General features: G+C 39.4%; 1 protein-coding gene across 1 annotated transcript in view; it reads left to right on the top strand.

Annotated features, from left to right (window-relative positions):
• Positions 1–14,296, top strand: part of DENND6A (DENN domain containing 6A) — a 72,081-nt gene that overhangs the window by 36,950 nt on the left and 20,835 nt on the right. The window contains exons 6-11 of the mRNA XM_049861979.1: positions 894–999; positions 2,520–2,599; positions 4,767–4,829; positions 5,589–5,644; positions 11,318–11,440; positions 11,937–12,032. Of these exons, the coding sequence (XP_049717936.1) occupies positions 894–999; positions 2,520–2,599; positions 4,767–4,829; positions 5,589–5,644; positions 11,318–11,440; positions 11,937–12,032 (524 nt within the window). The remainder of the gene's footprint in view (positions 1–893; positions 1,000–2,519; positions 2,600–4,766; positions 4,830–5,588; positions 5,645–11,317; positions 11,441–11,936; positions 12,033–14,296) is intronic.

Genomic DNA, 14,296 nt, shown 5'->3' with positions numbered 1-14,296 from the left:
TTATATCTTCTTATCTTTGTATTTTAGGTTATAGACATCTATCCCTAGATTTTAAACTACTGAATTCTGCCTTTCTGGTATCTCTGTGCTAGAATTGTGATAATGAGTTAAAGTTACTGTAGGAGCTCTGTCAAAAATCAGAAGGGTACGCCTAACTTTGATATTTTAGAATAAGGGAACGACTAAAAAGATGATAATATTATCACCACTAATGAAAGCCTGCAATATTCCTTTTTTTTAAGAGCCAGTAAATAAGCTTTAGCAAGATTCTTAGCTGTTTTTGTTTCCACTATAAAGGTACAGTCTTTTTCTTTCTTAAAAATAAATAAATTCGTTGCAATTTAATCTCAGTCGGAAGGAACACAATCTGCCTTTTGTAACTAGAATATGCCTCGACCACTAATTGATGCTACATAATCTATATCTGAAGTGATCAAACTCTAACGTCACAATTTATAAGTTTTTAACAATTGATCTCTAAAATAATACAGTCATAGGTCTCATTGTGCAAAAGCATCACCATCTGCTCTTTTCCTGTTAGGAAGAGCTCGCCTGGTTAATTTCCGTTGCTGCTTTGTGAATGACAGCAGTAGCTAGCTTTGGAAATTCATGGCATTAGCCTGTTTACAGGAAATTCTTTTTCCTGGAGAGCAGGAAAATCTGTCTTTATGCTTTTAAAGTGTGGTGATAAATGAGGTTAAACTTTTGCTTTCTGCAGTTGTAGTTTTATGTCCCCTTTTAACCATCCGCTGTAAAATGCTTTTCATTTCAACATTCCAAGTTAGGTACTAGTGAATGTGGCTTGATAGAGATTGCTCATGCAAGAAATGAATGGCAGACTTAAAACCATGACCACTAGGTGATTAAAAACATTGTTTCTTTTTCCCCTCTAGTCCTTGGTTTTGATCAGCAAGCTACCTTATATCCATTTTTTTCACACTGTGCTAAAACAGATAGCACCAGAGTATTTTGAAAAGAATGAACCTTATTTGGAAGCAGGTAAGCTAAACATTGTGTGAGTTATGCAGCCTTCTAAAGGAGTTTTTAAAAACTTACTAGAAATGAGTGGTAAAATGAAGCTGGCTTTCTAAGAACATCAGATAAGAATTTAAGGGCTCTTCTGGCATCTTCACCAACAAACGCTAAAGACTGTATCTTTCATTATCATCTCTTATAACATCTCGTTGCTGTTGATTTCGACTCAGAGTAACCCTATAGGACAGAGTAGAACTGCCCCATAGGGTTTCCAAGACTGTAATCTTCACCAAAGCTAACTGCCACATCTTTCTCCCGCAGAGCGGTTGGTGGGTTCGAACCACTGACCTTTAGGTTAGCAGCTGAGTGGTTAATTGCTGCACTACCAGTACTCCTTTTTCTTATAACAGATGATGCTTATTTATTAGGTTAACAATATCCATATATTCTAATATTTAGTGCTATTGAAGGAAAATCCGTATGTCACGTGATATGTAAGGAAGACTTCGGCCATGTTGGCGTTGCTTTCAGGGCTTTGAACTGGTTCTTCCTGGTTCAGTGATGGTCGAGGAGGCAACACCGGAATAGACGTGGATTTTTAAAATTTGGTTGAATTAGAACCATAACCTGAGTGGGAAAAGTTACGGGTCAGAGCCCTGCTAGAAACTTAATCTTCCTTTTAGAAAACAAAGGCAGTGTGTGCGTTGCATAGCAACCAGATCTCTAGCCTGTGAGATTTTGCTCGGAGTTGGAAACAGCAGTACCCTGCTCAAAGATGGCGGCCGACCATGCTGCTTTGAATGTGTGTTGGTGTCCTGAGTCCTGGCAATAATCCAGTCTCGTGCATCAGGCTCCTGAAAGGACTCACTTCGCCTTTTCTAGTCTGCCACTCCAGTGCTTTGACCCGTAATTTTTCCGTTCTAGTTGTGGCTCCAGGTCACCCAAATTAAGAAATTTGAGTGTGTTCCAGCTTCGCTTCATTGGCCATGACTGAACCAGTGCAAATCGGCTCGAAGCCCTGGCTCCTTTGTAGCTATTTTTAGTTAGTTATTTTTCAGTACATTATATGCTTTATTTACCAGCTCTTATTTGGTGTCTTTTTCCAGGCATTATAGTTAACATATACATTTTCATTTTCCTCAGGGTAGATATTCTAGATTTCTTTATTTACAAATGTAACATTAAATAGAAATAAACTATATAGGGTACATAGATAGTAAATCTGGTGTCATATGAAATTTCAACTCCATCCTTTGTCCCCTATCTTTGTAGCTAATATTAATCGTAATACATAAATGGGAAAACTCCCTTTAAACCTACTTAATTTGTTGTTTTCAGACAATTTATTAACCAGTTTACACCCTAGAATATATATGTATATTTCTAAGTGAAATTTCATCACTTTTCTTTTTCTTTTACCTTCCATCCTTCCCAGTATATGTTTTGCTTAAATCATAGAAAGTAGAATTTTAATTTCTAATGCCCCATTTTTCATATTTCAGTATTTCCACTTATACTAAGGAAATAACTGTTGTATTTTTCAGCCTGTAATGATGTTGATCGATGGCCTGCCCCAATGCCAGGAAAAACATTACACCTTCCTATAATGGGGGTGGTAATGAAGGTAATAGCTTTACAGCTCATTTGTTTCCTTTAAGAACTCGGTAAGAAGTTCACACATAGGCTTTCCTTTCAGCTTTCTAATAACACTCAGTCCTCTTTTGCTTTCCCTTGTTTGTCACTGATGTGAGGAGTTACCACAATTCATCCTGTTGCAGGTGACCACTAGTTAGACAAGTGCAGGGACTACCAGTCCATTGCAACCAGTGGAGTTTGCACCAGGGTTTCATTTGTATATCGTACATGTGAATATAAATTTTACCTTTTGGATGTGTGCAACTTCATCACCCTACCAGTGCCTCTAGGGATGTGTGGTCTTCAGAAACAGATGCCTCCATTGTAGGATTGAGTATTAGAGAAATGAGGAAAGCCCTTAGTCCTAAGTGATCTTCTTAGCATGTAGTGTCTGATCAAGCATGTTCGTTCCAGGGTACTGTTCTCTAGTAAGCTTTTAAAAATGAGTTAGCTTCATAACCTGGAGGAACCTGGAAGGCATTATGCTGAGTGAAATTAGTCAGATGCAAAAGGACAAATATTGTATAAGACCACTATTATAAGATCTTGAGAAATAGCGTAAACTGAGAAGAACACATCCTTTTGTGGTTACGAGAGGGGGGAGGGAGGGTGGGAGAGGGTTATTTACTGATTAGATAGTAGATAAGAACTACTTTAGGTGAAGGGAAGGACAATACTCAATACATGGAAGGTCAGCTCAACTGGACTGGACCAAAAGCAAAGCAGTTTCCTGGATAAATTGAATGCTTCAAAGGTCAGCAGAGCAAGGGCCGGGGTTTGGGGACTATGGCTTAAGGGGATTTCTAAGTCAATTGGCAAAATAAATTCTATTAAGAAAACATTCTGCATCCCACTTTGAAGTGTGGCGTCTGGGGTCTTAAATGCTAACAAGCGGCCATCTAAGTTGCTGCATCAATTGGTCTCAACCCGCCTGGATCAAAGGAGAATGAAGAACACCAAGGTCACAAGATAATTATGAGCCCAAGAGACAGAAAGGGCCACACGAACTAGAGACTCACATCATCCTGAGACCAGAAGAACTAGATAGTGCCTGGCCACAACCAATGACTGCCCTGACAAGGAGCACAACAGAGAACCCCTGAGGGAGCAGGAGATCAGTGGGATGCAGACCCCAAATTCTCATAAAAAGACCGGACTTAATGGTCTGACTGAGACTAGAAGAATGCTGGCGGTCATGGTCCCCAAACCTTCTGTTGGCCCAGGACAGGAACCATTCCAGAAGACAACTCATCAGACATGGAAGGGACTGGACAGTGGGTTGGAGAGAGATGCTGATGAGGAGTGAGCTGCTTGTATCAGGTGGACACTTGAGACTGTTGGCATCTCCTGCCTGGAGGGGAGATGGGAGGGTAGAGAGGGTTAGAAACTGGCAGAATGGTCATGAAAGGAGAGACTGGAAGGAGGGAGCGGGCTGACTCATTGGGGGAGAGTAAATGGGAGTATGTAGTAAGGTGTATATAAGTTTATATGTGAGAGACTGACTTGATTTGTAAACTTTCACTTAAAGCACAATAAAAATTATTAAAAAAAAAAAATGAGTTAGCCTTTTGCTTTCAGGCTTTGTATAAGGATATACTCCAGTGCTTTTGCAGTTCATTATCCATTTGGCCTTATTTTGGGTAATGCTTGTCTTTAGATGGGCTTATTTCTGTAGGATCTGCATTCTGCTTTCCCTAGGAAATCATCAAAAGTAGTTCTAATAGCCCTGTGTTGACATTTCTCATGGTTTCCTGTAAGATTTATCTCAGTTTGGCAAGTATGAAGAGGGTGTGTTTGGGTGTGTGCATATTAATGAAGCAAAAATTTGGAACAATAAGCAGGAAACAGTATGAAGATGGGTCTTTTTTCTATTTTTCAGTGCATTTGCTTTTCGTTGGTTAATGATTTCTTTGTGTTTGGAAGTGTGGAGACCTTGACTCACTTACCTTCTGTGACTAAAAATAAAAATGACCTTAGTTTTTTTTTTTAATTTGACATCAATATTTTATGGCTTTTTAGGCAAAGCTGAGTGTTACTTTTTTAGCAGGTTAGAACATTTCTGATCCTTCATTATAGTAGGACTAGCAAATTATAGAAACGAGTCTTTTAGATATATTCTTTTATTGCTAAAGCAGTTTTTTCTGTTTCTGTTTAAGGTACGGATTCCAACATGTCATGACAAGCCTGGAACAACTCAGATAGTGCAGTTAACTCCGCAGGTAGAATAATCCAGCACATACAGTTTCTTTAACGGAATTCTTAAACTGGCAAAGTTTCTTGAGTTTATATATGTTCGAATATTAGTGAAATGTCCAATTAAGTAGTTCTTTAATGATTGTAAACTAGTGTCTCTTAGGCTATTTCTTGCTCTTTTATTTTTATTTTTAGGCGAATTCATACTTTATACAGTAATTGTGGGATGAAAGGAAATATTTTTTTCAACAAGATTCAGTTTTAACAAAACCATCCGTGCATCTTATGGAGAGTGGCCAGCAGGCTTTCGTTTTTAGGAAATGCAGTCAGGTGTATTCTGTAGTTATAATTGCCTTTCATTTTTTTTTCCTATGGTTACATCTGTTCACGGGTGGGGTTATTTTTCATTTGAAATGTTTTTATTGGTATATTAGCACTCCCTTTGTTTTTCGAATTGAGTGAAAATGGAGACCAGCCGGAAAACTAGTTTGCCTGTTACATGTGTCAGCCAGTATTACAATACAGCTGGGAATTAATCTAGCATCTGACTGTTGGATTATTGCTTTATCTGGCTATTGGACTAGTGCTTTATCCTTGAGAGTTGTTGATAATTCAAATAGGGACGAGTGTAAGACTTTTCTCTCTGGCTGCTCCTGGAGGAAAAGAATCTTAAAACGGGGAACAGGGCAGCATGGCTTATTGATCATGAGATAGAGCGTGTGTTTTTAAAATCAGTGTCTGCAGATTTGGGTGATACCTTCTTTCTTATTTTTTCTATCTCTTAGGCAGATACGCATATATCTGTTATTTTGCCTACTGTTCACGAGGTGGATCTTTTCAGGTAATTGTTAAAATTTTTTGTTAACAGTGCTTTTTCTCTCTTTTGCTTTGTTATTATTTTTTTTTTTCTCCCCTGTCATAAGCCTCACCCTGCAGTCAGACCAACCCTCTCTTTTGCTTTGTGATACTGGTATTAATTTCTTTAGAAAATGAATGTTCTTATATAAGATGTGGAAGAAAACAGTCATTACATTTCAAATGCTACGAGACAGTGGTTTGATAGGTAAGTTTGGATTTGGATTGGGCATTACATAATATAAACAAATTACTTTTTGTTTGGTTTGGGGGTGAGAATGGTATTGCAGTGTTGTATGGAAATACACTTTTTTAAAGAGATGCATTTTAAAGTATGTAGGGGTCAAATGTCATGAGGCTGGCATTTTTTTTTTTTATTGTGCTTTAGGTGAAAGTTTACAGCACAAATTAGTTTTCCATTCAAAAATTTGTGCACATATTGTTTTGTGGCGCTTGTTGTAATCCTCGAAATGTGTCAGCACTTTTCTCCTTCCCCTTTCCACCCTGGGTTCCCCGTGTCCATTTGTCTGGTTTTCCTGTCCCTTCCTGCCACCTTGTCTTTGGTTTTAGGCAGGCATTGCCCATTTGATCTCGTATACCTGATTGAACTAAGAAGCATGTTCCTCATGTGTATTTATTGTTTGTTTTATAGGCCTGTCTAATCTTTGGCTAAAAGGTGAACTTCGGGAGTGGCTTCGTTTCTGAGTTATAGCAGGGTGTCAGACCAGTAAGTCTGGTCTTTTTTGTGTGAATTTGAATTTTGTTCTACATCACTCTCCTGCTGTGTTTGGGACCTTGTATTGTGATCCCTATCAAGGCAGCTGGTGGTGGTCGCTGGGTACCATCTAGTTTTTCTGGGCTCCGGCTGGTGGAGGCTGTGGTTCGTGGGGTCCACTAGTCGTTTGGACTAATATTTTCCTTGTGTCTTTGATTTTCTTCATTCTCCATTCCTCTGGATGGGATGGGACCAATAAATGCATCTTAGATGGCCACCATCAAGCTTTTAAGACCCTAGACGCTACTCACCAAAGTAGGATGTAGAACATTTTCTTTATGAACTATGTTATGCCAGTTGACATAGAAGTCCCCCGAGACCATGTCCCCAGCCCTCAGCCCCGGTAACTCAGTCCATCAAGGTGTTTGAATGTGTCTAGGAAGCTTCTGTGACTTCACCTTGGTCAAGTTCTGCTGATTTCTCCTATACTGTGCGTTGTCTTTCCCTTCACAAAAGTTAACACTTGTCTACTGTCTGGTTAGTAAATTCCCCTCCCCACCCCTCTCCTCCCTTGTAACCATCAAAAATTGTTTTTTTTTCCTGCATGTAAACTTTTTCTTGTGTTTTTATAATAGTGGTCTCAGAAAATATTTGTCCTTCTATGACTGACTTATTTCACTGAGCATAATGCCCTCCAGATTCATCCACGTTGTTAAATGTTTTGCGGAATCATCATTGTTCTTTATCATTGGATGGTATTCCATTGTGTGTATGTACCATAATTTGTTTATCCATTCACCTGCTGATGGTGAAACAACTTAGGTTGTTTCCATCTTTTTGCTGTTGTGAATAATGCTGCAATGAACATGGGTGTGCATATGTCTATTTGTATGATGGCTCTTATTTTTCCAGGATATATTCATAGGAGTGGGATTGCTGGATTGCATGGTATTTCTATTTCTAGCTTTTTCAGTAAGGAGGCACCATACTGTTTTCCATGGTAGTTGTACTATTTTATATTCCACCAGCAATGCATAAAAGTTCCAATCTCCCAGCAACCTCTCCAGCATTTGTTGTTTTCTGTCTTTTTGATTAATGCCAGTAATGACAGGGTAAGATGATATCTCATTCTACTTTTGATTTCCACTTCTTTAATGTCTAATGATCACGAGCATTTCCTCATGTGTCTGTTAGCTGCCTGGATGTTTTCTTTGGTGAGGTGTCTGTTCATACCCTTTGTTCATTTTTAATTGGATTATTTGTCTTTTTGTTGTTGAATTTTAGAGATTAGACCCTTGTCAGATGTGTTGTAGCCAAAATTTTTTTCCCAGTTTGTAGGTTCTCTTTTTATTCTTTTGATGAGCATAAGTGTTTAATTTTTAGGAGCTCCCACTTATTTAGTTTATCTTCTGGTGTTTGTGCATTGTTAGTTCATCTATTTATGCCATGTATTAGGGTTCCTAGCATTGTCCCTATTTTTCTTCCGTGATCTTTATCATTTTAGGCTTTATATTTAGGCCTTTGATCCATTTCGAGTTACTTTTTGTGTATGATGTGAGGTATGGGTCCTGTTTCCTTTTTTTTTTACAGATGGGCATCAAGTTTTTGCTAGCACTAGTTGTTAAGAAGACTGTTCCCCATTTAATGGACTTTGGTCCTTTGTCAAAGATCAGCTGACCATAGGTAGATGGATTTATGTCTGGGTTCTTGATTCCGTTTTGACTACTGTGGCTGTTTAGTGGGTTCTGAGATCAGGTAGTGTGAGGCTTCCTACTTTGCTCTTTTCTTCAATAATGCTTTGCTTATCCAGGGCCTCATTCCTTTGCATATAAAGTTCGTGATTAGTTTTTTCATCTCGTTAGAGAATGCTGTTGGTATTTGCATTGGGATTGCATTATAGCATTGCCATTTTTACAATGTTGAGTCTTCCTATCTATGAGCATGGTATGTTTTTCCATTTATGTGGGTCTTTTTTGGTTTCTTGGAATAGTGTTGTGTAGTTTTCTTGTATATGTACCTGATAGATTCATTCCTAAACGTTTTATCTTTTCGTTGTTGTTGTTGTGTTAGGTGTCATCGAGTGGGTTCCTATTCATAGCGACCCTATGTACAATAGAACAAAACACTGCCCAATCCTGCACCATCCTCACAGTTACTGTTACGCTCGAGCCCATTGTTGCATCCACTGTGTGAATCCATCTTGTGGAGGGTTGTCCTCTTTTTTGCTGACCCTCTACTTTACCAAGCATGATGTCATTCTCCAGGGACTGGTCCCTCCTGGTAACATGTCCAGAGTATGGGAGACAAAGTCCCGCCATCCCTGCCTCTAAGGAGCATTCTAGCTGTGCTTCTTCTGAGACAGATTTGTTTGTTCTTCTACAGTCAGTGGCGTATTCAGTATTCTTCACCACGACCCTAATTCAAAGGCATCACTTCTTCTTGAGTCTTCCTTAGTCATTGTCCAGTTTTCACATGCATATGAGGTGATTAAAAACACCATGGCTTGGTTCAGGGCGCCTTAGTCCTTAAAGTGACATCTTTGATTTTTAATGCTCTAAAGAGATCTTTTGCAGCAAATTTGCCCAATGCGGTGTGCATCGTTTAATTTCTGGACTGCTGCTTCCATGGGTATTGATTGTGGATCCAAGTAAAATGAAATCCTTGACAACTTCAGTCTTTTCTCCACTTATTGTGATGTTGCTTATTGCTCTGCTTTCTTTCACTCAGCGTATTTTCAGGGTTCATCCATGCTGAAGCATGAATCATTGGTTCATTAATGTTTATGGCTGAATTACTCCATTGTATGGATAGACCACATTTTGTTTATCCATCATCAGCTGAAGGATGTTTTGGTTGTTTCCCCTTTTTGACTATTATGAATAATGCTGCTGTAAATGTTGTTGTGAAGCTTTATGTGTGGACGTACGTTTTCAGTTCTTTTAGGTGCCAGACTTACCTTGTTTTTTTTTTTTTCTGTCTCTGCCTGGAATTGCCCATTATTCCAAAAAGCTTTGGTTCTTTTTAGTAGAGCGTAGGATTTTGAAGCCAAGATCTGGACAGTAGGTGTGCTCATTGCTGTTGGGATCTCACTGCCTTTAGGCCCTCTTAGTGTGTGTTTGTGTGTATATGTATAAATGCATGCCTACACACACATATATATATCACATACATTTTACATATATATTTACGTCTGTATCCATAAAAAAAAAAAAAAAAACCCACTAAAAGCATCCATATGTATTCAAAACCGTGAAACCTCACCAATACCTCTAATTGCAGTCCCACACAACAGGGTTCATTCTAGTTTTCATCCTTTCCATACTCATATGTCTCTTCTTTGACTAGGAAACTGCCATCTATTATACTTAATTTATTTACTTATTTGATCAGTTGCTTTGTTGGTAACCAATCCCCCTTCTCTCCTGCAACCCTCTTCCTTGTGCAAATTCCTGCCTAACCCTTCTTGGGCTCTGACAGCCCACACCTAGGTGCCCATCTGCATGGACAACCTCCTTATCCTGCTCAGGGTCTGATAACCCATGATGGGTTGACCCCACATGGATACCCTTCTCCCTTATTCAAGCTTCTACACCCCACGCTAGGCTACTTCTCTATATGGATGCCATTCTCGCCCTGCCTGGGCTCTGACTCCCCATGCCAGCCCAACGCCTCCTTACTCTACTTGCCACTTCTGTTCCTATACCCCACTTCAGGCCACCTCTCAGTGGGGATGCCTTCATTCCCCTGCCTTGTTCCTGGTGGTCCTACCCATGGACAACCTCCTTATCTCACTCTGTCTCTGACGTTGTACACCAGGCAACCCCTCCATGGGGGACATCTTGTTCACAGTACCTGGGCTCTGTCACCCCAAGCCAGACCAGCCCACACACGGACACCCTCCTCACCTTGTTTGGGCTCCAGCAGCAGGCCACCCCTCCCCCCATGTGGACACCCAGCTTAACTTGCACGAGCTCTGACATTCTGTTCTGGGCCAACATGGTTCCCCTTTCCTTCTGGCAGAGAGGCGTGCCTTGTTCTGTTTTAGAATTGAATTGTTTAGGAGGAAAGGGAGCTCCTTTGTCTTATCCTTGAACTTTTTTTTTTTTTTTTTTGCACTTCTTTCACATTTGCCTTCTTGTTTTGAGTAGTTAAAATCAACTCTCCCTAATTCCCATTACATAAGTTCATTGCATATTTTTGCACTTTTGTGTGTGTGTGTGTGTTTTTTTGCTGGGTGAATTGGTTATGATATTTGTAAAAAGGTAAGTATTTATTTTTCTCTACCATAATCTACTAGAAACATTTGTGACCCTACCAGAAGAAAATTACTAAATAAGTAAAAATTGCCAGTGGCTGAGTCTTTGTAATATACTAGCATGCTGATCTTCACAGGCCTTTCCATAATTCCAGGGCTACTATGAAAATGCGCTGCATTTCAGAAGGGAGAACATCTGCTCAGGAAGTAGTTTTGCTGTTTGGTGTTAGTACTCCTTGTGATTTGTTTTCATCATTCCTTTGATGAAACAGGATGATATATAGAAGGTGTCAGCTTTTAAAATAAGTATATCCAATAAACATTTTTTTGGAAAAGTAATTTTTCTTTTTTCCTTCAAAATAGAACAATAATTCAGATGTAACAAGGCAATATTGATAAACCAGACTACCATTTGGTACAATAATTTTTTATGTATTTTTATTGTTTGTCAGCTGTCCTGCATCAGTATATTGCATTAACTTTTGTAAAAACTGAGATAGTCAAATTGATACATTTTAATGTGGATAAAAGAGATTTATGTCTATTACTGTCATATTGTAAATGAATTTGTACATCAGATCAAGACATAAACATTGGGAAGAGTGTATATGAATGTGAAGCCTTTAGATAGATTATATAGGAACTTAAAAAACAAGATTGAATAAATCACAAAATATTTCTATTTTCAGGTGTTTCTGCCCAGTTTTCCTTCATAGTCAGATGCTTTGGGAGCTGGTGCTGTTGGGAGAGCCCCTTGTGGTCATGGCACCGTCACCATCAGAGTCTTCAGAGACCGTATTGGCACTTGTTAGGTGAGTATATTTGGTTCCTGGTGGTGATGGTGTAGCACTTCCCTGTCTGTTGTATGTGTCCACACAATTATTCCATTTGATCACAGCAACCCAGTAAGGAGGTCATGCTCCTAATACCACCGTATTGTGGCTGAGAAAGGGGATTCCATCTCTGTGAGGGCTAGACCCATGTTTTTGTTATTCTGAACACCGAGCATATTCATTCACTTACACATTGGCGCTTGATAAATATTATTTGTGTGAATTACCAGTGGCTTGTCAAAGGAATATAGGTAGTGAATGGTAGAGCCAGAATTTCACCCTATCTCCTGTCCCAAACCCAGTGTTCTTTCAGTGTGCTATTCTACATTATGTATTTCCATTTGTCTTTCAAAGTAAGTTTACCATTTATTGAAATAAATTATCCTGTATATACACTGTTTATGTAGATGTTTTATAATCATTAAGTAGGGACTTCAGTTGTGTCCATTGTTTTACATGTTCTTCTGCTCCACAGCTGTATTTCTCCGCTAAAGTACTGCAGTGATTTCCGACCCTATTTCACAATTCATGACAGTGAATTCAAAGAATATACTACTCGTACTCAAGCCCCGTGAGTAAACAGAATAACTTTCATTGATCTAGTATTACCTTTATGACCAAAATGTTGTAGAATTATTTGTGGAAATAATTTTAAAGTTGAATTTAAATTTTGAACTTGTAGGTAGATTAATTTTATAAAGGAAGGCTTGGAGAGCTACTGCTAATAATTTCAAATTTCAAGAGTCAGTATCTTATTTTCTCTGAGTGATTTTACTTATTAATTCATGTCCTGTACTTTCAATTCTATCTTCTTCTCTTATCTCTGAATCTCTTACTGCATCAATTATCTCTTCTCACTTCTGTAACTTCCTTTTTTTTCTTCCTCTTCACTGACTTAGCATATAAATAAGAAAAATCTTCCCAATCTGTAACCTTACCTTTATAATCTAATAATTTTACTTTTTCTTTTCAGCTTTTGCCCTATTGCTCACCTTCTTGTCATAACTAAATTTCTAGAACAACAACAAAATCTCCAGTTACTGTCTCCACTTCTTGGTATCCTGGTTCCTTCTCAGTCTGCTGCAGGTTGACTTCCCCATCTGCACTGAAGTTGTTGCCGAAGTCATCAAGATACTTCCCTCTGCCTGACCCCGTGGGCAAATTTTTGTCCTGGTTTTCCTGCCTGCCCTGTCCTGTAACATTTAAGCTGATGCCCTTTTCTTCTTCTTCTTCTTTTTTTTTTTTATAATTTTTATTGTGCTTTAAGTGAAAGTTTACAATCAAGTCAGTCTCATACAAAAATTTATATACACCTTGCTATATACTTGTAGTTGCTCTTCCCCTAATGAGACAGCACACTCCTTTTCTCCATTCTCTATTTCCGTGTCCATTCAGCCAGCCTCTGTCCCCCTCTGCCCTCCCATCTCCCCTCCAGACAGGAGCTGCCTACATGGTCTCATGTGTCTACTTGATCCAAGAAGCTCACTCCCCACTAGCATCTTTTCTATCCTATAGCCCAGTCCAATCCCTGTCTAAAGAGTTGGCTATGGCAATGGTTCTTGTCTTGGGCTAACAAAGGTCTAGGGACCATGACCTCCAGGGTCCTTCTAGTCTCAGTCAGACCATTAAGTCTGGTTTTTTTTATGAGAATCTGAGGTCTGCATCCCACTGCTGTCCTGCTCCCTCAGGGGTTCTCTGTCGTGTTCCCTGTCAGAGCAGTCATTGGTTGTAGCCGGGCACCATCTAGTTTTTCTAGTCTCAAGCTGATGTAGCCTGTGATTTATGTGGCCCTTTCTGTGTCTTGGGCTCATAATTACCTTGTGTCCTTGGTGTTCTTTATTCTCCTTTGCTCCAGGTAGGCTGAGACCAATTGGTGCATCTTAGATGGCCACTTGCTAGGATTTAAGACGCCAGATGCCACTCTCCAAAATGGATGCAGAATGTATTCTTAATAGATTATATTATGCCAGTTGAGCTAGATGTCCCCTGAAACCATGGTCCCCAAGCCCCTGCTCCTGCTACACTGGCCTTCAAAACGTTCGGTTGGCTGAAACTTCTTTGCTTTTGGTTTAGTCCAGTTGTTAAGCTCTTGACCTTGAATATATTTTAATCCTTGATACCACGCTCTCCTGACTGGCTGTGTGTCTCAGTCTCCTTTGCAGACTTTCTCTACCAGTCTCTTAAATGTTGGTGCTCTTTATAATTATATATGTTTTTTATTGTGCATTAGATGAAAGTTTACAGAGCAAATTAGATTCCCATTCGATAGTCTGTACGTAAAGTGTTTCACGACCTTGGTTTCATTTCCTGCAATGTGTCAGTTCTCTCCCCATTTCCACCCCAAGTTCTCTGTTACCTTTCATTCTGATTTTCTACCCCTTTCTGCCCTCTCGTCTTTGCTTTTGGGCAAATGTTGTCCTTTTGAATTCATATAATTGATTGTTCTAAGGAACACGTTTCTCTTGAGTGTTATTGTTTATTTTATGGGTCTGTCTATTGTTTGACTAAAAGGTGGTCTCCAGGAATGGCTTCAGTTCCAGATTAGAAGGGTGTCTTAGGGCCACGGTCTCGGGGGTTCCTCCAGTCTCTGTCAGACCAGTTTCTGGTCTTTTTTGTGAATCTAATTTTTTGTTTTACATTTTTCTTCCACTCTATCCAGGACCTTCTGTTGTGATCCCAGTTGGAGTGGTAGGTAGTGGTAGCCGGGTACCATCTAGTTCTTCTGGTCTTGGGATCATGTAGGCTGTGGTTCGTGTGGTCCATTAGTCGTTTGGACTAATTCTCCCATGAGTCTTTGGTTTTCTTCACTCTCCTTTGCTTCAGATGGGAAGAGAC

This window comes from Elephas maximus, chromosome 20 (assembly GCF_024166365.1).
Source record: "Elephas maximus indicus isolate mEleMax1 chromosome 20, mEleMax1 primary haplotype, whole genome shotgun sequence".
NCBI classification, from domain to species: domain Eukaryota; kingdom Metazoa; phylum Chordata; class Mammalia; order Proboscidea; family Elephantidae; genus Elephas; species Elephas maximus.
Note: the sequence above shows the minus strand (reverse complement) of the source record. Positions and strands in the feature narration are given on the sequence as shown.